Consider the following 25,082-nt stretch of genomic DNA (forward strand, 5'->3'; position numbering starts at 1 on the left):
CCCTTTAGGACAGGGGCTCTCCCTGCCCAGATGAGCTGACATAAGAGTGCCCATCTTCTCTGCTCTGGTCAGTAAGCACAAAGCAGTGTATGGTTGGCAGTGCCCTGCGTTGTGTCATGCCTCACAACGTGTGCTGCTGTGCCACTGCAGGGGTGAGGAATGGGGTGGCTGAGCCGTTCCAGTGGGAAAGTCCCATTGGTGCCAGATGGGAGCCCCTCAGCCCAGACTGGAGAGAGGCAGCATGGGGAGAAGGAGGGGGATGGATGAAATTGAGTGTTGAATTGAACAGTGAAATGGGTCTCCTTTTGTATTTCCATTTCGGCCTCGCAGGGCTGTGGCTTCCTGCAGTGCTGATGTCTCATGGGGCAGCTGTGGGGTGGAGCATGCCCTGCCCTGCAGAGTTGCTCTCAGCTCTTTTTGGCTTCAGGAAAGAGACCAGCAAGTCGAATGGACTGAGCCCAAGAGTGGAGATAAACCAACAGACAGCAATGCAGGTGGGATGGGGAAACCTGCCCTACACACCTGTCTGAGAGGTCCATCAAAGCTCGAGAGAAGCAGATGGAGCATGGTTGTAAATTCTGTGTTTGTGTCCAGAAGAACGGGCAGCAGACTGTATTAGCAAAGCTGTCTCCTTGAATTGCAGTGATTTGTCCCATGAAGTGTCAGACCCCTTTTGATTTGTTGTGACACCAGCTGGTGGGACGTCACCGCATGCCAGCAGGTCAGAAATTGACATGAAACATATGGGGCATCTTTTCCTGCATCTGGAAGGTTTCGAGCGCTCGGCCTCGTCTTTCCTCCAGGCTGATTTCAGATGTTAGCAGAATGATATGCAAACGTCCTTGTTATCCCGTGCCAACTTTCCTCTGCTGTACGTTCTCTTTTAAATGTAGAAAATGAATTATACCTTTTCTGGAAAATAAGTGTTTGAAGGTGATCCCAGATTTAAGATTGAAATCCGTTCGGCTCAGAAAGTAGTAATCCCTGGAAAGGGGGTGTGGGCTTATCTGCAGGCAGGAGATGTTTCTTTTGTGATTCGACAGCAAAGGAGAAATTGAAAATTAAATGACTTATGGGAAAAGGAAAATGATGTGGGCTGATGAACTTCAGTTTGGGGCTTTTATTGAGATTTGGCTGTTCTCCTGATGATTAATGCAGTGGAGCTATAGCTTCCTTCTCTGCCTGAGCTCATTCTGCGTGTCTCTCACCAAAACAGCACTGGTTGCTATGAAATCCCCAAACAGCTTTTGTCAGTGATTCAGTGTGTTCAGAGCTGTTAGCTACAGGAAGGGTTGCCTGCACTGAAATGAAAAGGCTTTTTGTGCAGAAATTCAGACACGATGATGGCTTTTGAATGCTCCTCTGAAACTCCTGAAGAGAGGCCATGCCAAGAACCTACAGATGCCTCTCCCTCATCCCGCCCTGTGCTTTCAGCATCACTTTTGGGGCGCTGTGGAGTTGTTCAGCAATTATAGAGGTGTTCTGCATGTTGGTTTGAGTCTCATCTCTTGCCACTCTCAGTCTTGCCCGTCCATACCATGGAAAGCGAGGTGCCTTCGGCCTGCCCTCGTATGGCAGAGAGCAAATTGGTGACAGTATATCACAGTATATCCAGCCCTGTCCCTCCTCCCTGCCTTCTCCCTGTTTTCCTGGGAGAACCTGGGCTTTAATGTGACTGCTTTGGGTGAACCCTGTGGGGATTTCTGACTGTCATGGGCCCCCAAACTGATCCCAGCGCCTTGGCCATTGAGGTGTGCACCTGGGTGATTCGTTTTTTATCTCTTCCATCTCTGGAAAGGACAATTATCTCTTATTTAGCACCTTCTGAACTGTTTTGTTGGAAGGGGACCAAACATGTGGGTTTGTATGACTGCAGTGTGAAGTGTGGCTGTGTTCATACGGCTGGCATCGTGTGCTGAGGGCTCTGCTGAAACACAGTGGGTGCTGAAGCTCTTCTTGGCTGCAGGGTTGGTTGGTGTGAGGACGCTGGCTGAGTTGGTTAGTGCTGCATAAAGATGTGTTGGTCATCAAAGGTCTGATTACAGGCAAAGCATCCGTGGAGGCTTTGGTGTGATGGACATGTGTGCTTGGTCACCTTCTTGTGATGGGAAGCACAAAATAATGGTTCAGAGAACATGAGAAACCGTTCTGAGTCTTGGAAAGCATTTCTCCTTGTGATTTCTTAGGCTTTGAGCACTGCTTTTTCTCTCACGGAGCTCAATCCCTCATTTCTCGCTCTGCAGACTCAGCTCATTCAGATGGTGATATGGATGCTCCAACACCGACTCCTCATTCAGCTCCACACCTACGTCTGTCTGATGGTGCCCCCAAACGAGGAGGAGTTCCGTGCCCAGGATGAAGACATGCCCTTCACCGCCAGAGTTGGAGGCCGAAGTTTAAGCACCCCCAATGCTCTTAGCTTTGGTTCTCCAAGTACGAGCCAGCTTTGCTCTGCTGTTCATACTGCAGCCCACTTCTAGCCCTCCTTTTAGCAGTGCCGAGGGTGACAGGTCGTAGCATTAAGATAGCTTGTCGTTACTGGGTGCTTGCTAACCAGCCCCTGTTCAACGTAGAGCTGGGCATTGGTGGATGTCTGAAGTGCTTCAAGTAGTTCTTTGTAATTTGCTGAGATCTCATTTGGTCATGTCAAAAATTTTAGTATTTATTGGAGGCGCTTCAGTGTGTTTCAGACAGGGAACTTCCTGCTTCCTTGCAGTAACTAAAGAGTAACAGCAGTGGTCCTCTGCCTGCACTGCTGTTGCTGCATGGATTCTGGTTAGCAGGAGAGGAATAGCATTGTGAGGATGTGCTATAAGCAGAATTTGTTTCTGTGGGCCGCAGAGCTGCCCTAAGGAAGTGCAAGGCTGTCAGTCTCACAAATGGCTGATTTCTCTTTCCCTGGGCTCTTTAATCTCCTCAGTGCCGTTCATCAGGGTGATTCCAGGAAAGCACATTTTCAAGAAGGCATATGAGATACAATGCTGAAACCCCAGGATGTGGTTATGTTATGCTGTTCTGAGCAGTGTTCTCAGAATGCCAAACAACACTGAGGTTGGGTAGTGGGAGAGATTCTCTGTGCAACCTGCAGCTTTACGCAGCTCGTGAATGAGGGCAGAACTCTTGGAACACGAGTCTGATAAGTCTGCGATCTGCTTGTTTTGGCTCACTCACAAGAGGATATTGCTTCTTGGCCTTGCTTTCTGCATGCTTCCATCTTCTGTGTTGTTAGGCTTTTTGTGTTACCACTTCATGGTGTTCCAGCAGAGCTGGCTGGGAATTTTCTCTTCAAATATTTTATGGACTGTTTATAGTCTCCAGAAGTAGAGTTTTCCACATCAATTGATGGTGTTGTTGAAACACTTTACTTTCCCATTGAGAAAATCCCTACATTGTCATATCACAAATTGCAGTTACACGTAGCGTTTCCAGACCCACTTTCTTGGTCCTATAAATCTGAGGGGACTGTTTGGAAAGCCTGCATGGATATGGCCTGAAATGATAATCTGTACTTCATTATGCTGAGCAACATAGAAATTCTGTGTCTCTTCTCTTCCCCTGGTAGCTAGCAGTGATGACATGACTCTGACAAGTCCCAGCATGGATAATTCCAGTGCTGAGTTGATACCTGGCGGGGACTCACCCCTGAATAAAAGGATGACAGAGAATCTCCTGGCAAGCTTGTTGGAACACGAGCGGGAAGCTATTCTCAATGTCCCTGCTGCCCAGAATCCAGAAGATCTTCGCATGTTTGCAAGGTAGGAAATGGGGAGTGCAGAGTGTGACCTTTTTTCCCTATCCTTGCTGTTTTATGGGCAGATGGGTGTGGGCTCTTATCAAATACCATTAGCTTGGGATTTTGGAAGATAAATCATTTTGATTTTGTTTCATGTACCTATTTCATATACACACAGCACTTTTGAACAAAAACTAATGTATGTGTCACAAGAACACTTGTTAACAGAGTTCTGGATGGTGAAGGAGTGTCAGGACATCTGGTCAGACAAGAGGGCCTTCACTTTTTGCCTTCCAGTTTTGCTGTGTTCACACAGGTAGACATAACTGCCTAGCTTGAGAACATAATTCTAAGCATCCAAGCAAAGACCTGGTCGTGCTGGTGCTGTCATTTTGTGTCTGTTAGTATTCCCAAGACAGCTGTTATTTATTTTAAGGTTTGCAATCTACATACAAATAGGAGACAAAGGAAAAAAGCACCAGAGGTAAGTCAGCCTGAGCCCTTCCACAGAACAGCCTGCAAAGACTTCCAAGCCTGTTTAGCTGAGAGCTGCTCGTGTGAGTGGGTTAGTTAGCTCTGTAGCTTAAAGTCTTATTGTGCAGCAACAAATTTCAACACTTAAAATAAGCAAGATGTGGCTCTGCACATTGTGAAAAGCAGAACGACTTCCTAACAGCTGGGAAAAAAGTGGGGGAATCTCTTTGCTCAGCATTTCAAAACACAGCGGCATCACTGGAACGCCTCTTTCACTGGCTGACGTACTCACAGAGCAGAAAACAACCAGGGGTGAGAGCTGCAGCTTTCCCTGATCTTTACAAATGCAGGTGGAATCCCTGCAGCCTGCTCTGCTCCTCCTGGTTTGCAGCTCAGTTCAGGGGTTTGTGCAGAGCTCTGTGGTGCTGCTGGGTAGGCGTCTCCTCCACCTTCTGTAAACTCTTCAGAGGATATTCTCTGCTTGAGTGGCAACACTTTGGACCACTTGAGAACTTTGAAATGTTTTTCTTCATTACTGGAGAAGTGGTTACAAAACCTATGGAAAAGGGAAGGAAAAAAAAAATCATACCCAGTGTTATTTTAAATAAACTCTGTGGGGACACCGGGCTGGTTTAATGGACCGCAGATTGTTAATTATCCTGGAGAGAGGAAAGGATCTCGTGATTGCTTCCCCGTCACCTCTTCATCTGGGTGAAACAGCAGCGTGAAAGCTTTTGAATTGCAGATGCCAAAAATGACTTCAGCTTCTTCAGCAAATTGGCTCAGTAAGCAGGCAGCTGCCATAATGATGTTTGCTTTGCAGATTGCCCATGCACCAGGTTCTTTAGCAGAGCCATCCCAGGCATCTGCAGCCTGAATTTCCATTCCACTGTAGATTGAGCTGACGACTGTAACTTACTCTTAAGTCAACAGTGAGGAAGAGGGAAGGTAGAATAAACAAAGCAGCCCTGCGGGTAGGATGCTGGAGTGTAAAAATAGGAATGGTAATGCAAGATGCTCTGGTTGCTTGTGACTTTATGAGGCAGTGCAACTTGGTGGTTCTGTACGTACTTTCTCTCGTGTTGTGCTGTGAACCATCTGAAGTGAGTGTCTGGGTAAACCTGTGGCTCTTAATGAGAGTGTAAATAATTGCAGAGAAGCTGCTGCAGTGAATGAGCTGATCCTCCTCATTACCCCAGCAAAGGTTACTGCATCAGCTCTGCTTTCTGCTTCGTCTTCAGGAGCAGCACCTAATGAGGGCTGTGCTATGGCAAATAGCTGTGCTGGATCAGCTGCCTCCCTGAACAAATTCCTGCTATAAATGCTCAGTTAGTGCACTAAATACACTGTAACTGACCTTCCAAGTTTAGTTTTGTGTGCACAAAGGGATGGTCTATTTTCAGCAAGGCAGTAAAGTTCAGCCTGATACATTTTTGCGTGCCTATGCCTCTGAACTCCTGGTATTCATTAAACAGATGGCACAGAAGGGACTTGTGTCTGTCCATTGCTATGCACAGCAGTGTTTGCAAGCAGAAACCTTAAGGGGGAAATGAGGAAAATGGGAGCTTGGCTCCAGCGTTGGCTGCATTAACCCTCTCAGCGTTGAACCAGAATTCAAAGCCAAGATGTTTCCATAGCTGCTGCTGGAAGAGGGGGACACGTCCTTCCAGAATCAACTTGAGAAAGCCACAGGTTCTTTTTGAACCAGATCTTCAGTTACGAGCACAAACTGTTCCTCACTGCACGTCAACCAGTGCTTTTGTAGACAGGCTGAGGCCTCACTCGTGGCTTCTCTCCTGAGCCATGGGCATTGAGCCACTCTGAGGATTTTCTTTATTGCTCTTAGCTTGAGAAACAGGAGTCCTTTGCTCCATGGAGGAATATTCAGAGGTGACATCAAGCTGTGGACAGTTGTGCTCCATCTTCAAGCAGTGCTGGTGGAAGAGAAGGTCTCCTTGGCCAGACAAGCTAATGTTATTTGAATGACTAAGGTGAAATAGTTGCTTTTGTTGTTGTTTTTTTTTTAATGTGAAGTAGTTTAGGGAACTGCTGTACCACCACACTGCTGATCATAGAGCAGCTCTTGTAAGTCAGAGAGGGGAGAACAGTGCTGAGCAATGGAAAGGAATAATCTTCCATCACTGCATCTGAATCTGGAGGCACCCATCTGTCAGCAGATGTATTTGTGCAGCTTCAGAAGGACCCAAAAGAAATTGCTGCCCTAAAAACTTCCATCTTATGCCTCGTTTGGGTCCCATAAATATTCACTGCCCAACAAGGTGAAAAAAAGGCTGAAGAAGTTCTCCAGTGCTGGCAGCAGTCCGGCTGGAGCAGTAGCCTGGGCTGGGCTCTGGGGTGTCTTCCAGCAGCATTTTTGTGTTCTTTAATATCCTCTCTAGCTTTTATTGGAATGGAAACTATTTCATCTTCACCCGCTACAAATCCAGACTCTTTCTGAATGTAGGGTGGATGTACTTACTGGAAAACCCCTCCATGGTCCGTGTGACTGCTGAAAGCCAGGCTGTGATCATTTGCACAGATGGTTGTGCCAGGGAACAGTCACCTGAGCAGCTTCGTAGAGCAGAGAGAGCACCGTGCTTTTCAAATCTCCTTTAAAGTCACTTATTGAGCAGTGATACAAAGTAGGAGAGGAAGGGCCGAGGCTTCTGTCTGTGTGACAGGTTGGTGCCCACGAAGGGGACGGCTGTACTGACCACAGGGGACTGGGGGATTTCAGTAGTCACCATGGCTCGGGCTTAGAGTCAGTGTTTAGGATTTCTTTTGGGCTTCTGTTATGCCCAGAGCTTCCCTGGGGCGCCTGTGCCTAAAATTTCCATCTCCCTGCTGCAGCCTCTGCCCCCACCCCCAGACTCATCCAACCTCAGGGCTTGCCTGCCAATACCAACCATGTAATGGACTGCTGTGCACAAAAATATCCTTTTAGCTTTAACTCTTCTTTTAGAATTATTGACAATCTCAGCAAATGCAGTAGGCTAAGAGACCTTGTGGTACCTTTGCAAGACCCCAGGGTTGTGTTTTCTTGTTACCAATCAGGCCAGCATGGGAGCAGGGCATCCATCCAGAGAGCTGCTGTGAAGCCAAGTGAGCGTGATGGGAATTGGGTACTTCAGGAGATGAGAATTTGGTGGGTAATGGTCCCTGTGCTGCCTTTCCAGGGGAATTCTGTGTGCGAGGCATGGCTGAGCTATGAGCAGATTTCATTCATTTCACTTTGCACCTAAATGAAGGACACAACCCGAATGCCTCCAGGTTGGTGTCCAATTGGAGAGGAGCACGAGGGTGACAGTACCAGTTCTTGCTGTATGCAATTGCTTTTGGCCCACGCCTGCCTTGCTCTCCTTCCTGCAGGCTGCTTCACTACTTCAGAGGCCGACACCACTTGGAGGAGATCATGTACAACGAGAACATGCGGCGCTCGCAGCTGCTGATGCTGTTCGACAAGTTCCGCAGTGTGCTGGTGGTCACCAGCCACGAGGACCCGGTCATTTCGGTTTTTCAGTCCCTCTTGAAATGACTGCTAGTGGAAACTGCCGCGCTCTCGATATTCTGCAAGCTGCCTAAAAGAGATGAGTCCAGTTCCTTCTCAGCACACGGCGTACAGCAGGCTCTCTGCTGCTGTGCCTCCATTTCACACCTCCCCGTGCGACAGCTCAGTTCTGTGTGAGGGGCTGCGTGCTCCTTCCCAGCCTGGATTTGTGCCGTGCCACACAGCACAGCACAGGAGCTGCTGTCTCGCAGACCTTCCCTGGGTCTGCTCCTTCATTGGGGCTGTTGAGATGGGTGAGAGTGGTCCATGACTTCTACTGGAGTGTTACTGACCTGTGGGTGGATGCTTCGCACCAGAGCTGCTTTCCCTGCTCTCCACCACCAGTGGGTGTTGCTCATGAGCAGCCTGTCCTCACTGCTTGGCCTCTGCTTAAGGGCAGAGTGAAGTTGGCCTGGCTCTTAGGGGAATGATCCTGGGTACTGAGGAATTAATTCTGTCTGACCACTGTTATCCAGAAGCAATGGGGACATAAATAGGAATGCAAAGCATCACAAGTAAACAGCTTTGTGAATGAAAATGATTTACTTGCCTTGTTACAGCTTTCCTCTCCCCAGGACCCTTATTACAGAATGTCTGTAGGGGCAGTGCTGTCACCAGGCAGCCCATTTGTTAGCTGATCTGCAGGTCTGTTTTAAATTGTGGTGGGAGGAATTTGGTTGGCTCTGAGGAGGACTGAACCTGGCTGGCTGTGCTGCAGGTGCAGCATTGTATCAGTTCCCCAAAGCTGCAGATTAATGGCAGTCATGCTTGGCCCTCTGGGACCTGTTTTGTTGCTCTGTCCCACTGTGGTTGCAGGGAAGCAGATTAGGGAGCTGGCGTGCACTAAAGCTGTCCGGATGAAGAACAAGGTACAGGGATGTACATGGCTCTGCTTCCTGATCTGGTCCAGCAATCTTCATTCAGCTATGCCAAGGCTACAACAAGAGGCAGCAGCACAGACAGCTGCTACTCTTTTTGGCTGCATCATGAACTTAAGCCAGCTATGATGGTGGAACAGGGCTGGGCTGCCTAGCCAAAGCAGCTGCACTGGCAATTGCTGCTCTGTTCAGGAAGGGAAGACCAAGAGAGAGCCCAGGGTGTCTGCACAGCTCTGTACCCGAGGAGGGTGGGAAGAACTTCCATGGTGCTGATGGCTTCCAGGGGTGCGTGGTGTGTGAACACAGTCAGGTTCCTCATTTAGACTTTCCCTTATTACACACACAAGGTGGAGCTTTTTCCCAGAGCTGCAGACCTGTGAGAGGGGCTTCACTTGCTCACACAACTAGAGGTGAAAATGTGAGCATTCAACAACTTACCTGCAAGGAACAGCACAGGGCCTGCAGCGCAGTGGATACCTGATGGCAGCTACTTCAGCACAGTCCCTTCTGTGAGCCTTCCCTGCAGCTGCAAGCAGGGATGTTACAGAAGAACAACAGTGATGTCTGAGCTGGTCAGCACAACACCGACCCACCCAGTCCCCAGCAGCTGCATCTGAAGGTGAGTTAATGAGCCAGACATGGCACAGTCTGTTCAGAACGGGTGGGTCAGAGGGTTTCAAAATTTGAGTTTTTTCTTGCACAAGAATCCCAAATGAGGAGAAAAATCACTGTCTGGAATGGGCAGGACAGCTGCCTGCTGGTTGTCACCCAGCTGTGAAAAGACAAAGCTTATCCAGGGGCTGCTTGGGGCACAGCACAGTGGTGCCACCAGTGTGGCAGTGGATTATTTGTGCAAGATGATGCAAGGTTACAGCACAGGTAAGGCAGGGAGCACCTGTCTGTGGAGAAGCGTGCAGCTAACCTGAGATCCAAGCAACTGTTTGGCCTAGTTGCAGGGCTTGGTGCCACACGTGCAAGGCAAACTGCCAGCATGGCTGCAATTCTAGGGATTCTCCCCTGAATCCTATTTTTTCCCTCCCTCTGTACTTCATGGCAGGCTGCAGCTCTGCAGAAAGAGCTGTGAGGCAGAGATCTCAGCATTGGTTCTTTCTCTGTGTTCAGGCTCCCACACTCGTAAACTTTGAACTGGTCTCAAAAGCAGCTGGAAAAAATAAACAAAGCAAAAAACTCACTGGATTTTATAGAACAGTGTAGGTTGGTCAGAGTCTCTAGAGATCTTCTGTCCAAATTCTGCTCAGAGAAAATGTTACATCAGGTCAATCAGGAGCTTGTATGGTGGTCTGATTGCTCCCAGTTCCAGCATTTGACCACCCTCATGGTGAAACAGTTTTCCATATAGCTAATGAGAATTTCCTGTTTTCTAGCTTGTGCCCATTACATCTCATCCTGTCCCTGTGTACCTCTGACAAAACTCTGGCTCTGCCTTCTCTGCACCCTCCCACTAGGCAGCTGTAGTCAGCTGCAGGATTCTTCTTTCTCCTCCTCATCTCCAGACCGATCAAAACCAGCTCTCTCAGTTTCTGACAGCCCTACTGCCACCCACTCTTTTGGCATTCCACTGAAGAAACCAAATCTTCTGGCCTCTCCTGGGGGCCAGCACAAAGAGGAGCAACACAGCAGGTCAAAGCGGTGAGCTTTCACTAGTCATCCACCTTACCAGAGCCTGGATCCATTCACAAGAGAGAAAGTGGCTTTCAGTGCTCAAATCCAACCTCAGTTCTGGCTGGAAGATTCATTCTAGTCTGCCTCATGAATAAAATTCCACCTTGCTGCAATAAAGTTATGTTTATTGTTAAAAACCTCCAAGCTGCCCTTGCTGCTGCCCCAACATGGCTTGAGGCTCTCCAAAAGAGCACACAGCTCAAGTCCTGGTTGGTGGCACACTTGCAAGATTCATCAGCTGCAAGAGATGGGTTCCATTGCTGCCATCTCTCGCTCCATTTTCTTGTCTACAACACTCACAAATTTGTTTCCTCTTAAATAAAACCTGAGAGGTTTCTGTGACCATTCTCCTCTGTTCCCAATACCAATCCTGGTCGTGGCTACCACGTCCTGCTCCCTGGGCAGCTCCTGTCCAGGTACCATCCAGATGGCCGCATCTTGAGTCAGGTCCCTTTGGTCAAAAGCCTTATCAATCCCAAATGCTTGGCAGAGCTTGGAGGGCCCATTACACAGCTGCCAGTCCTTCAGTGGCTTTGCAGGTCCTTTCCTTGAAGTGCTGCGCAGCTCCCTCATCACATCCAAACCCTGGAGAGGCTCCAGAGAGCGGAGTAAGACTGCAGCCCCTTCCCCTGTGCAGAAAAAGAGCCACGTGTTAGTACAGGTTTGTTTGGAAGGAATATCTCAGCAGAAGTTGCATTCCCTGCCCCTGGCAGAGCAGGGAGTTGCCTGCAGCATCTGTGCTTCCCTCAGACTGCTAAGCCATGGTCAGTGCACTCCCTCCCCTATGCTGAATGTCCAGCATCCCACAGCTTTGTGTACTTGATTCACCTCACCCAGCCCCACTTCCTGATGTTCCTAGGCCAAGCTGCAGCTCCAAGGCTTGCCAGAGGGCAAGAGGTTTTTCTTATATCACCACAATGTTGAGGAATAAATACACATATGGTTCAGTTTTGGCATAACTATCCAAAACTGCTCCCAAACCCAGTGGATTTATAATAAACTCTGATGATAAGGTCTCCAGCCAGCAAATGAGAGGAGAAAGAAGTCGAGATGCTGCCAACAGAATGAGGCAGAGCTGGACTGGAGGAGGGCTTCTGGCATGAAGCTGTGGGCTGGGGAGCAGCTGGGCTGCTCTGAAGGAGCCCTGGGTGGAAGCATTACTGATCCAAGTGACGGGCTGAGGTGTGGGTGTGACAAACACGGCCTTGGGTGATACAGAGGAGCGAGGTCAGCGTCCTCGTGCCAGGGAAGCTCTTGTGAGATGGGTGCTGGGGTAGCAGGGGGCTGCACAGCCCTGGGAGCATCGCTTCAGCAGAGACAGCCCCACCTGTGACAAGAAGTGAAGAAAACTCCTACTTTCTTCTCCAGTGTGATTCATCACCCTGCCAGGAAGGAGCCTAGGAACTTATGGCTCCCCACAGCCACTGTGACCAGCTGCTCCCCCTCCTTTTGGTGAGGGCGAAGCAACGAGGCAGCTCTGAGCAGAGAAAATCCCCTGCAAGGAGGATTTCCAGCCCAAGTGGGACAGAAATACTTCTCCAGTATTTTCCATCGGAAAGCGGGGAAGGTCTTCGTCTGACCCTGAGTGGGAGAGGTGAGGGCCTGGCAATGCAGCCTGTGTGCTGCCCCACACAGTGCTTGTTGTGCGGGGCTGCCCACGGCATTCCTCCCCTCCGCCTCAGCACTGGGGATGCTGCTCTGCAAGGACTTCCTTTCCCTCTCCAGCCGCAAACATCTGGAGCTGTGCTCAAGCCTGGTGAAGGCTGTTGTAGCCCAGCAGATCCCCAGGGACCCGCAATTCCCCAAAATAGAATCCCTCTCCTATTTTGTAAAGTGCCACAACAAGCCGCTCTCAGCTCACCAACTGAAAGCCTGATCTCTTGCTGTTGCCAGGTGTGCCTCCTGCTTTGCACTGCTCAGAGCCCCCCTGCCCTCTGCACAGCTCTGTGAAGCAAACACTTCCAACAGCTGTCCACAATCTGTTTGCAGGCACTCCCTTTGCTAAGGAAGGGAATGAGGCTAATCTGGAAGCCAAAAGCTGCTACAGTGATTTAGAGCTCAAAGGTCATTTTAGATTTTTAAGAACATCCTCCACGTCCTAGTTCTGCTTTTCATCCATGCACACAGAAATATCCTTCACGTTGGGATGCTCTCACCAACTGTGAGATTCTGAGGAACTGCTAATTACACTCCTTGCCCTCATCCATCACAAATGCAAGTAGAAACTGCGGGCACTTGAATTCAAGTGTCCTTGTGAGCTGATGTGAATAAAGGCACATGCTGAGAGCAGCTGCAGCGCTCCCAGACCCCCACGCAGCAGGAGCAGGGTACCTGGCATTTGTCTCTGGCTGCTCTGTGAGCATTTCCACTGGAAAGCTTTCCAACTCTTTCTAGCTGTGTGCAGAACAGATGAGAGTTAGAGCAAGACCGCCAGGGGAAGACAGGAGCTCAGGGATGCCACAATGAGCTACTGCTTTCTCTGCCCACCTCCTCCAGAGGTGGAAGTTCGGGACCACTTAAGGGTGCTTGCACATCAGTTTTCTTTAACCACTAACCAGTAGCTGCATCCTTCTGGCTCACCTCCTGCCTGCCAGGGTGCTGCAGCCTTCTCTGTGCAGCCTTCTCTGTGCAGCCTTCTCTGTGCAGCCTTCTCTGTGCAGCCTGCCCAGCTTGCTCCCAGGGCTACCTGCCTTCAGCACTGCCTGACACAGACACTGCTGCTGCCATGCCGTTGGCAGCAGTGCCCATCCTGTGCTCCAGCCCAGAAGCACCACACATTGCCCTCTCATGCCTAGCAGAGTCGCTCCATGTAAGGAGTAGATTTAGAGCTAAAAGCTGGGATCTGACAACAAGGAAGAGGCTGGTTCTGTCCTTGGGCAGTCAGGAATCACAGAACGATAAGGAAGTCCCACACCCGCACTGCGCTGCTCGCTTCTCCTTCCCTGGACTGAGTCCAGCTCTCACTCTTGGAAACAGCTCTTGGCCGCTGGAGAGAAGAAAATTTTCTCCTCTCTCCACCCATCTGACTCACTGCTCCCAAAACACTTCCTTCAAAGTCCCGGTCTGGGATCCCCGCTGTGTGACCCCACGCCTGGGTACAGAAGCACCGGGATCCCCATTTTACAAGAGATTACTTCAGGTCTGGCAGCAAAATGCTCACATTGGCAAACTCCCGACAAACAAACCACAGCAAAGTCAAAGAGAAGCTCGACCAGCAATTGCTGCCTTCCTGAGGCGAGGGAAGCCCAGTGTGTCTCTCAGCTCTTGGGAAGCGTCTCTGTGCTAAGATGATTCTGCTGCCAGCACCAAGATGCGCTGTGGGATCCATGTGCACTGAGACATTGGGTAGATTTTGCTATCATTTAGGATTTCTCCTCGAAGCAATGTAGAGACACACAGCATGGCTACCAGCAGCAAGAGGAAGGCTCCTTCCAGTAAAATCCCATAGGACCCAGCTTTACCTCAATGATGTACACAAAGATCCCCCCTTCTTCCCTTTATTATTTGCCAGTATTTCAAATGCTGAGAGCCCCGTTTTGAACAAAGAATCATTCTGCTTTCATTATCTGAACAGCTTTGGCAGAGACGTGGTAATGCAGTTCACATGTGTTCATCCATCAGACTCCAGACTTCCACTTAGGAAGACAGGCTCTTTCCCCACACTATTACCTGGCACTGTTTTTCTGCTTGGCTACCTTCCAAAGGCCAAAACCAGAGGGCTAATGGTCATCATCACAACGGAATATACAACATGCTGTATCTTGGAAATGGTGGAAAAGAGTTTTTTGAGATTTTTCAAACAAAATCAGTGTTTAAGGAACACATACTGCAGCTTCAAGGTACGTAATTACATTCTTTTTCTGAGGCAAAAACTATCATCTGTAAGGAAAACAACACCTGCTTGTTAAAAGGAGAATCATTTGATTAAAGATTGGTTTTATTATCATGAGAGCAATAAAGGAGGATTGCAGATCCTGTCACAGCCTGCTTTTGAGATTTTCTTTTTTAGTTTTTCTTGAAGATAAAGCAAAGCGGCTAAAAAGCTTCTGTAGCAACTCAGATATTAATGCTCAGACATGTTAGACCTTTTTGTTTTCCTTGGCGTTTAGTTTCTGGGGATAAAGGCAGGAGACAGAAAACTTTCTTCTCCTGACAGTGGACACCAAGATTTAGACTTTCACTAGACTGCAAGTTTCTTTTCACACCACCACCCTGAAGGAACAAAGTGTACCACATCACACGGATAAGGCATCGGCTCAGGTCATCCAAACTGAAAGCACCATCCTGTAAAGATTCCCTTCCAGTCCTTCATCTTTATTTCTGCATCTGAACAGCTCAAGGAACTCACAGCTGGGACCAGAATCCCACCTGGCCATGTAGCCAGAGATGGCCCTGCTCATAGTGTTTGAAGCTGACACATAGGCACTGTGCTTTGGCCTCAACTCACCTTGGCTGGAAACGTTCACGCAGAAATAAATCCCATAGATCTGGTACACGTACAGAGTTCCTGGTTTCATGAACATGGCTGCATTCCGTTGAGTTTGCTTCCCACCTTTTGAGTGAGAAGCCTCATCCTCCCCACCAAGATAAGCTTCTGTTTCAACAATCCTCCCCCAGAGCTCCCTGCCGTCGGGAAGTTTGCGAACTAGAATCTGGAACAGGTCAGAGGGCATCGGTTAGCAACAGCCCCTGTGCCAAGTAAGCAGAGCACAAGGCTTCTTGAGGCAAAGTCATCAGAAAAAGGGCCCTCAGGCAGTGCCCGCTCTCCTCTCATTCTCTGAATGCAGTCTGTAAGCTGGCATGAATTTCAACTGTCTGGACCACATCCCAGTACACCAAGTTTCTACCTATCGTTCACCCAGCAAAATGCTCGGGGTGCAAAGCTGTGGCAGTATCATACAGAATTAATGTATGACCACGTGTACAACAAAGCAGCAATCTGCACAGCCCACAGAACTGCTTCTGTGGTTCTTTTCTGCATTCTCACCCCAAACCACCAGGACAGCAACTGCAGTGATTGCACAGACCCTTGGAGATGTTTCAGAAAAGCCCTGGCGCCTAACTCTAGAGATAACCATAATTGAAACATCAGTGCTGCTTCTGTGTTTTCTGCACCGTGTAGAGGAGCAGGGCAGGAGAGCTGGTAACTGGCCTGGGGCAGAAAAAGCAGGTCTTTGTCACTGCAGCGTGCTCCTCGCTGCCAGCTCCTTAATAAAGCCAAGTAGACGAGGAAAGGAAAAATAAACAGCCACAAGTCTGAGAAGATTCTCCTGAAGAAAATAAAACAATGAGTGACTCCTTACAAAGCTGCAATTCCTGCCTCTCATGCTTTCCCCACAGTATTTCCCAATTAATTGAAAACATCAGTATTTTATTGTTGTGAAAAACAATGACTTCAGAAAAGTACTGGTGCATGTGAATACTCCAAAAGCACTCTCAGTACAATGAAAAGCAGTTGCAAGGTTACAGTTTTAAGGGTATGCAGGCATTTCCCTGCCTCTTCTGACAACATATCTGCAGCTGAAACAGTTAAATGCAGTAAGTAATACTAGTGCAGAAAGCACCTCCAAGATCTGGCAGAACAAAGATAACAAAACACTGAATTATTATTATTATAACTGCAGTTACATGAGAACAAGAGCACAGATTGGGTCACAGGAGGACCTAAGTTATACTTCAAAGAAAATGTTACAGTGACATCGAATTTGCCTGGTTTGTAATTCTAGGCCTAAAGAGGAAGAGGATCGAATTAGGAGTAAAGTATTATCTGCCTATTTAACATCTGGGGATGTTAAAGACATTGAGACACCAAAAAATGCAGCTTCAGGTGTCTTCATACACAGCAAACAAATCTCACAGTGCAATGGGACACAGACTGTATCTTCCAGACACCAAGAAGTGCTTTGCAGAGTCAGTAATCAGGGACCTCCCAAGAGAAAACAAAGCTCTCAAACTGATCCAAACTCTTCGCCAAAGACTCAGCACTGAAAAACAACTTTGTGTCATGACCGTGAAGCCTAAAATTCAGGATCCTTACACAAGTATTAAGGTCCAAAAATAATCTGTTACAGTATTGCTTATCAGCAAAAAGGGAAACTACATAAAACAAGGAAGCTTGTTAAGAACTTAAAAGAGACAGCCAGAAGTCAAAGCAGGAAAGGCAAACTTCTAGCAGGATGTCTATAAAGAGAGAAAATACATTTGATGTATAAGAGAGAGGTTGAGAAAGACCAAAAATAAACACAGCAGGAGCAAAGCAGAGCAAAGGTGTCCATTACATGCAAGACAATATCCTTCAGAAGTAAAACCAAGGGTAGACACAGAGATACAGCCCAAAACAAAGTTACTGCAACAAATTCCTGAAGTATCTAAAGCAAAGAGAGCCCAGGAAGTTTCTTCACCCTACAAGTAATAAAAATATAAAGAGGACTCAGAAAAGGTAAGATCACAGCACTGGTACTAAAAACACATTTTGCAATTGTGCTTACAAGGTTTCCAGACTCAAAACTGTTTACAGGGACAACACTGGAGGAACTCTCTGAAATGAGAGTTTTTTGAAGGACTCACAGAGCAGAAGAGACAGTTTAGCTCTCCTCCTCCCAAAGGCAGGGTCCAAAGATTCCTCAGCATTTCTGAGTTGGGAAAAGGGAGGAGGTCCTTTCATGAACAGGTGATGACTTAAAACCTCAGGAAGGTAGAGAGAACAGGTTTCAGAGTGAACAGAGTTTAACTGTAGAGCTGTGGAGTCCCAGAGGCCTCCATGCCAGGGCCTGTGCTGCCTCACATATTTCTGTTCATAATGTGGGAGAGGTGAGCACCAGCTCTACTGGTAAGCCTGAATTATTCAGAACTGCAAAAATAAAAGAAGGCAGATGGAGCTTTTAGAGCATACAAGGCAGCATAAAGGAAAGTATCAAGCAGGCTGCTGAACTGCCAGGTGAGAATAAAGTATGTCAGTACACTACGACAGGGGATATCAGTCAAAAAAGGCCAAGGACCTGCTATTAGCATCACAAGGTAATCAAATGGAGGGAGAGGAGGAAATGATGCTGGCTGCACAGCATTACCTTCCAGTGGGAAAACCAGGAGCCAAAAACAAATACAGAAGTACCTGAAGGGAAAATAATTGGCCTTAAACAACCTTCAAACCACAGACAGCAAAGTGTGTTTCAGTAAGCCAGAAAAAAAGGAGGAACTCCACAAAAAATAAACTAATTCTGAAGTGCAACAGTAAATTAAACCTAAACAATTACCTCTGTGACTACATCCAAAATAGATTTAATCATTAGTCTTCAATTTAACAGAATTTTACAAGAAAAATAATGAGAACAGTACTCCTGAAATAGCAGAGCCCCAGAGGCAAACTGCAAAAAGAAAAAGATCATCCCTTTACATTAAATTATTATTGTACTGCAGCATGTAGAGCTGGTGTCAGTGTTATGGCTTACCTGTCCCAGGAAGGATTTGGCCAGGCTGATACAGGGCTGGTTGAAGAAATCTGCTTCCAGTTGGGAAGATTGTTTTTTCTCTGTTACAAAATATTTGCTGCTTGTTGGAGAAGAGTTGCCATCAGGAGTCGTGGTGGGGCTCTTCAAGGCATCAGAAAGAGGGATGCTGGAGTTACTTTGGAGGGCACTTAATTGAGCCAACAGCTTTCTTTTCCTTGACATAGTGCTAGAAAATAAATGCAAATGTATTTGGAAATGTAAAGATTATTTTAAAGTAATTCATTTCCACGAATTCTTATTTTTAATACAAAGGCTCTGAAAGCTATTACTGATTAGACAGTGCAGGCAAAGCACAGGAGCAGCTGACATTCAGCTGGATTTACGCCAGGCTAGGCAAATATTGGGCTCTACTGACATGCAAACAGAATACTGCAGTTTGAGCTTTCATCTTCTAAGGGCTTAAGATAACAATAAACTCTGGTCCACGTAGCAGTAAAAATATGTTTGCTAACTGTTAGGTTAGGAAACACGAAAGCAAAGGTAAACCTGTACCATCTTCTTTCCACTGAGAACTTAAATAATCTATTAAGCAGACAAAAGAGAATATGAAAACACCTCTAAAAATGCTGGTTCAAAAAGTTCACAGAAGTGACATATCAATCATTTCAAATAGTGATGTAATGGGTAAGAATGCAAATCTCCATGGGACGCAGAGCGCTGGAGCTGGGAGCTGCCTGATTTACGGTCACTGTCAAGCTTGTCACGCTGCAGAAATGAGTGCACTGAGACCTCCACAAAGCAAGGCTTCAGCTCACCTTCCAAAGAGATGAAGAACAGTGTGTTCCAAACTACAGAACGTATCTGTGACAACTGCATAACCTGAAGTTGTTCTTCCAGGTTCCTCACCAATGTGCTGGCTTCAAAAAGTTGGTGTGTCTTTTTCTGTGCTGCAGTCCTTACTCTTGTCAAACCAGAACAAACTCACTCTATAAAGCTCTTTGAAATGTCTGCTGGCTAACAGCACAGTGTGGAAGCTGGGGGTGATGGATTAGCACTGAGGCTGCAACCAGCTTTGGTTGGAGGTATTTTAGTGCAACATCTGCATTCGGTATTGCAATAATTCAGCCATGTCAGAGACTTGCCATAGAATTGCCAACTCCATGTCAGGTGTTCTGCTCCGCTCTATAGCTTTCACTTTGTGGCAACTCCTAAAAATGTCACTAGAAGCCACTTACCTCGCTCAGATTAAATTGCCTGATGGCCTTTGCAAATATGAGTCCTGTCTGGGAAGGAGGATGTGAACAGCAGAAAGTTCAGGAAGGAAGGGACAAAAGAGGAACACTTCTCCATATCAGGCTAACTTCTAAAAAGTCAACCGAGTGAATGTTTCCTGCTAAAAACTGCTTCCAGGCTTCTCTGACAGCATTAACTGGAACTACATGAAGACACGCTGAAAACGTAACCTGTCTGTGTGAGCATGAACTGCATTGGTAATTTGTGCTTTTATGGAGTGCAGCATCAGACACAGGACCTGAGCTGCCCGACACCTGCTGCCCTTGCAGTTAAGTTGTTCTTAGAGGATACGAGTGCTCTTACACAAACATTACACTGGCAGCCCAAGGGCACTTGTAATGTCATTGCTATAGGCTGATCCTACACAGACCTCAGCATCTTCACCTCTCATTAGAGGCAGCAGTAGGATACTGCCTTCTAGTCATGAGAAATTCAGAGCCTACAACATGAGATTGCTTTAAAAGCAATAACAGAGTGAAGGGAAAGCAATACTGTCTCAGAAATCCAGAAAAGCCCCAATGCATGCTTTGTGCTTGCCCATGCCACGATACAAGACATAAAACTCTATGCCTCAAAGCCTATCTGCTTTTTCTATAAAGAAAACCTGTATGTGCAAATCCCTTCTTGCATAGGAAGAAACACAGTGTAGGCATCAGTGCATTTCAAGTACCCAAGCCCTATTTATTTGGGAAGTAAGAGACACCATCTCTTCACATGCAGGTCTGCAGACAAATCCCATGGCCTTGAGGCTGTGTGCCCCCAAATAAGAACCAGCTGTGGATTCATTCCATTTTTACTAATTCTGTTGTAACCAAACCAGCTGCAAGTTGTGAAGCACCTGTGTGCACACATAAAGAAGCAGAGAAGTCAGAAGAGAAAGATTAAGAACTGAACAGCTCTGTGCAGTGCCTGAAATGTTCAGGCCTGCTGGGCTATTCTCAGACAATTGTCTATGGCCCCTGTAAGCCAGAATCAGAAACACTGAAACTGATGTAAAAATACAGTGTATGCAAGGCTACATTGCCACTTCTGGGGAAACAATTCCTTTACAATTTCCAGCTGTACAGATTTGTATATACAAATAGCACAGCGGGCAAAACCAAAGGACATTTCTTCCTGCATCCTGCTCTCATCACAGGTCAAAAGCAGAAGGCAAGGAAAGAATAGAAGGAACACACAGTGCTTCTCCAAGCGTCCTCCACATCTCTGGCCAGAGACCTTTGAAGCAAGCACAGCTCCATGTGCTTCATAACCATGAGCTCTATCCAGTGGTCCTCTGAACCAAGGTAACATCACCCAACCACACTGCAACAACCACCACTTACCTACACCCTGCTACACGTTCCCTTAAGGAGTTCTGAGCCTGCCTCTCACAAATGCAGTTTGGTTCTCCCTACTTCTTGTATTTGCAAGAGACGTGGTAAAGCATGCCTTGCCTTTACCAAAGAAGCACCTCACAGAAGTAGTCATTGCAGTAGTACATCACAGAAGTAGTCATTGCACTCGTTTTGTGTGTGAAATCAGGACTGCTCCCCGGCCACATGAATCAGTTTGCATTTACAATTCACCAGTCACCCTTCCTCTTCACCTCCTAAAATAATGTTAAACCAGCTGGAAACATTGTGACAGTCAGCACCGTGCCCCTTTTCCAGGTCACTGCAAAATGTTGCTCAGCACATCCTTGCAGCACTCTAGAGGTGACCTCCACTCTGAAGGCTGCCTATTTACTCACATCCTCTCTCCTATCTTTGCACAGTGTTTAGGATGGGAATCATCTTATTGAGGCAGGAGTTGCTCACACTGAACCAGAGGGCTGCAGCCATTTCTCTGGAGAACAGTGTGAGGAGAGGCAGAAAAACCTTCCTGAAAGAAGAGTGCAGGCAGGGTTGATAACTGTAATCACAAATACTACATCAGTTTCTTCGGAGGCAGACTTTGATAGTATTTGCAATCCTACTCATACCCCCAAAGGATGGTAAAATAAACAATGACTGTATACACCTTACTGAGTGCTCTATAGGTCTGGCAATGTCATTTCCTGCACAGAGTCCTTCCAGCTCCAGTCTATGCTCCTACTGCCTGCTGGACGTCTTGAGCTTTTCAGAGTGAAAAATAATCATCCTTTTGTGAAGACCAAAGAAGACACAACTTGAGAGAAAGCAATGAAACATCATGAAGAAAAAAGAATCCCTCATCAAAATTCCACTTAATTTTGGCTGACTTTCTTAAGTCGCTTTATTCTATCCTAATTCTTCCCCACCATTCTAGCAGTGTGACAAAGCTGCATGAAATGAAAGCACACCAGTTAAGTATAATACTGGCAACGGATGTTAGTTAGCTCAGTCCCCAGAGACCCAAGTTAACCAAGCCATTATCAAGCAGCATTCAGTGAGGCCACCAACACTGACAGGCAGTTCCGTTTTCTGATGCACATCGACATCATGTGCAGCAAACGTCCTTTGGGAACGTCTGGCGAATCATCCAAAAACTCTGAGTAATTTTTTTTCCACTTACATGACGGCACTGAAAACACTCATGATTTGTAAAGTTCACTGAATGACCAAAGATGTCTTTCTCATTAATGCATTGATAAAAAGGAAAACCTGTGACCGAAACCCTCAAACATCCAGATAATATCCAGAGATATTATACTTAAGGGCTTCTGTTGAAGCACAGCAACTTAAGGACCAGGAGGAAAGGCACAGAGCACAAAGATTTACCCCCAGAAGCATCCTGGCGTTGCTCCCTGCATAAGCACAGAAGCAGAAGGTGCTCATGGTTCCTCCTCAGCTCAAACCCACAGAGAGGATCTGCTGCATACCCAGTCCTACAGAGGAGTAATATCTGAAGTCCTATGAGAAAGTTTTGACAGGTAGGGGTATGGGACAGATAATTTCCTCCAGATTTCAGGCCAGCTTAAAAAGTCTTAGTATTGAAGCCCTGCACAAACAGCCTGAACTCTCCAGCAAAACCAGATGCAGAAAATCAGTCATGAAACAAACTCAGTAACAGCCAAGATGCTGCTCTAGGAGATTCAACTGAGACGTTGAATCACACATGCTATGAACTTGTGTCTGTGAGTGAGAAAGTGCCTTTCTTCTATTTTCAGAGGAAAGATTTCCTACATTTAGTGATTTGGGATTAATCTGTATGGTTACAGGGAGAATATTTGTCTGTGTTTTGCATTGTATTACCAGACACAGTCAAATAATTAAAGTAAGAAAACAAAATACTGACTCGAGGCCTTAATGGATGACGATGTGCAGAGACACACTTGTAAATGCAGGTTAAGATGAATAGCTGATGTCTACCACAATAGCAAGCACCTTCAGAACCCCAAAACGAAGCCTTCGGGCTCTACATCAACAAAGGATCTGAGGAGTGGGGACAATTTCCCTCACAGCTCTGGATCACATGCTGTATGTGAGCCTGCTACTGGTGAGACACAAAACTTCTGATGAGATAACACAGGAACAAAAGCTAACGCCTCTCCTATAACGAGACACTTCCAGGAAGCTATGAAATCACTGCTTACTGTAAAGGCTGTGAAAATCTGAGTCAAACACAGACGCGAACCAGCTGACCTCAAACGCTTTCCCTTTCACACGGCAATCTTATTTAGAAGAGATTTTCAAAGCAGATCTTCCAGTCAGATGGCATTCCTGTACTTGGGCATCTCTCCTCCTGAACGGGTCCAAATCCTGTCACTTCTGTGGCACATACACACCTGCACAGTGGTTGAACTTCCAGCATTCAGCTACAAGATCCCTCTTCTCTGAGATCTCTGCACCACCTGTCACTGACTCCACAGCCTTTCACCTAATGCACAGGCAGGCCAAAGGAAGCTCCCTGCAGAACAGGAGCAATGTGACAGGAAACCACAGGGCAGCCTTATTCAAAATGCACGTGTACACATTACTGCATGGCTCGTCAGGCCGCGTTCTGCCCAGCCCAAATGTATGCACACAGTGGGGACGGACGGTTGGAGATCCGTGACCCTTGAGGTCCCTTCCAACCCTGGCCATTCTGTGATTCTCAGCGTCCATTACAGCCTTTGCAACATCGCTGACTCACAGCACACAGAAAATAAGTTCTTAGAGGAGCGATGCTTGAGGACGCAGCCCTGTAACGTGGAAACAAACAGCACCGATAACCGCGCCGACAGCTGGGTGAGACCTCGCAGCCTTTTTGACGACAAACCCCGACGCATTCGCCGTTCCTGCCGGCACAAAAGAGCAGTCAGGGCCGCGCTGAGAACAGCCCAGAAGCGCACGGCTCTCACACCGCAGGACGCGTTTATACTCCAATGCCCGGCCCGCCGACACCCGCTCGGCCCACCCGGGGCGCAGAGAGGACAAGGGCTCCCCGGGACGCCCCGCACCCCGCCGGGCCTCGCTGCGGCCTGCAGGCGGCCCAGCCGCGCCGCGCACGCACCTACCGGGCCGCGCTCCGCCGTTGGGCGCAGCCGGGCGGGGCGGGGCGGGCTGCGGCGGGGCGGGCTGCTGAGGGGAGCCGCCTCCCTTCGCACGGCTGGGCCTCGGACCGCGGCGGCGTGCGTGGAAGGGCGGCCGCGTATTGGCTTTCCTTGGCTTGTGAAGCGTTCTGCGCGTTTTCGGTTTTGCCTCATCATCGCCTCTGCAGCACGCTGCTCTCTCCTATGAATAAAGCTCAGGGCCACAGGCCGACTTTACAGAGGGCTCCCTGAACGAGTGCCTGGCCTGCAGGAGATTCTCGGCTTTTACCCAGATGAGCGCAAGCTCAAAACGCAGCTTTCCTCGTCGCGTTCTGGAGATGCAGCTGGGGCTGTTGGTTCCTAAGTGATTCCTACAGTAAAATGTCCTAACGATACTTAGCACTGCGCGGGTTGTGCAGGGTGTGCAGGAGGCAGCCGTGCCAAGAAGCAGCATTTAGCATCATCTAATTCATAAACTTGCGGGTAGTTATCTCCCAGTATAGGAAGGAGGGAGTTGCTGGGTTGGTTTTTACTTGGTTCACTTCCAACTGTTACTACATCGAAAGTTCTCCATGCAACACCCCGTGCTTGCTTTATTTTCTTCATGCTTTACTCATCAGTGGTCCAAGAAAGGGAAGAAAAGTTATGGACATTTTAATTGGAGATCTGTGCAGCGCTTTGTTTTGCTAAAATGGACGCAGATAAGCTCACAATAGTTAGAATTCCTTGGGGAGATGTTATTGTCTGGCTGCACTTTGCTTCAGTCTGAAATCAGTTTCTTGTGCTATTAGCAAAGAAATCAGGACATGTAAAAAAAAAAAAAAAAGTGTAAGCAGTGTTGACTGAGTTCTCCAGAATTCTGAGAATTCTCCAGCAGGGCTTTGTTAGCATCTTGGACCCCCTCACTCACATGGTTAACATCCAGCCTTTGTGTTAATCTAAGAAGGAAGGCCAAGAATGTGTATGGAAAGGTGGACAGCCAATCATCAAATTGGCCTTTCAGCAAATCCTGAAAATTCAAGGCAAAACGAGGCAAGAATGAGAGATGTGGAAAGGACTTCCTGGGGTCAGAGCAGTTCAGCTCTGCAGACTTTCTCCTACGGGAATCTGTGGGACAGGCACTGTGAGGAATGCTGACTTCTTTGATGGCAGATCTGTTTCATGCCCAGAGGAAGTATTCCAAGCTTTTAGCACCTGAGGAATGTGAATCGTTCAAAGCTGCAGTGTATACCGTGTTCTTCATTTGTCCAATAACTTCACTATTACAGAATCAACACCTAAAATAGCCTCCTGTAAAAGCTGATTAGTTTGGGAAGATTAAAGGGGAGATTAAAGTTTCCCCCTCTATTGGGCAAAAGCATTTTTTATGTTTTCCTTGAAAGAAATGGAGTCCACTGTTGGAAAATCTGGCTATTGGAGTCCTGGCTCTGTGGCACACTGCATGTGTACAATGCTTGCAAACTGGTTGTCCCCAGCTTCCAGGATGTGCAGACAGCAGATCAGCATGAGAGCAGAAGAAAGCTTAAGGGGCAGATGTCCAAATTTTTTCATCATGTAAGATGCCAAAGCTTTC

General features: G+C 47.4%; 2 protein-coding genes across 10 annotated transcripts in view; one reads left to right on the plus strand and one right to left on the minus strand.

The window, feature by feature from the left end:
• NPRL3 (NPR3 like, GATOR1 complex subunit) overlaps nucleotides 1-8,295 on the plus strand; it is a 39,150-nt gene extending 30,855 nt beyond the window's left edge. For all 5 annotated transcript variants that reach the window (XM_042828036.1, XM_042828033.1, XM_042828034.1 and 2 more), the window contains 3 exons: nucleotides 2,244-2,433; nucleotides 3,563-3,755; nucleotides 7,577-8,295. In XM_042828036.1, the coding sequence (XP_042683970.1) occupies nucleotides 2,244-2,433; nucleotides 3,563-3,755; nucleotides 7,577-7,742 (549 nt within the window). In that variant the 3' untranslated portion in view covers nucleotides 7,743-8,295. The remainder of the gene's footprint in view (nucleotides 1-2,243; nucleotides 2,434-3,562; nucleotides 3,756-7,576) is intronic.
• A 2,124-nt stretch (nucleotides 8,296-10,419) lies between these two features.
• MPG (N-methylpurine DNA glycosylase) lies at nucleotides 10,420-23,520 on the minus strand. Of its 5 annotated transcripts, none has more exons than XM_042828040.1 (4): nucleotides 23,495-23,520; nucleotides 17,764-17,989; nucleotides 14,763-14,967; nucleotides 10,420-10,944 (listed from the first exon to the last, which is right to left on the minus strand). In XM_042828040.1, the coding sequence occupies exons 2-4, from the start codon at nucleotides 17,983-17,985 to the stop codon at nucleotides 10,550-10,552; spliced, it is 822 nt and encodes a 273-aa protein (XP_042683974.1). In that variant the 5' UTR covers nucleotides 17,986-17,989; nucleotides 23,495-23,520; the 3' UTR covers nucleotides 10,420-10,549. The 5 variants fall into 5 exon arrangements, with proteins under 5 accessions (XP_042683974.1, XP_042683975.1, XP_042683972.1 ...); XM_042828041.1 differs by having other exon boundaries at nucleotides 23,491-23,520; XM_042828038.1 differs by lacking the exon at nucleotides 23,495-23,520 and adding an exon at nucleotides 22,784-23,393.
• Between the last annotated feature and the right edge of the window lie 1,562 nt (nucleotides 23,521-25,082).

This window comes from Centrocercus urophasianus, unplaced genomic scaffold (genome assembly GCF_019232065.1).
Source record: "Centrocercus urophasianus isolate 14NV4802_14NV808 unplaced genomic scaffold, USGS_Curo_1.0 seq_29, whole genome shotgun sequence".
NCBI lineage: Eukaryota > Metazoa > Chordata > Aves > Galliformes > Phasianidae > Centrocercus > Centrocercus urophasianus.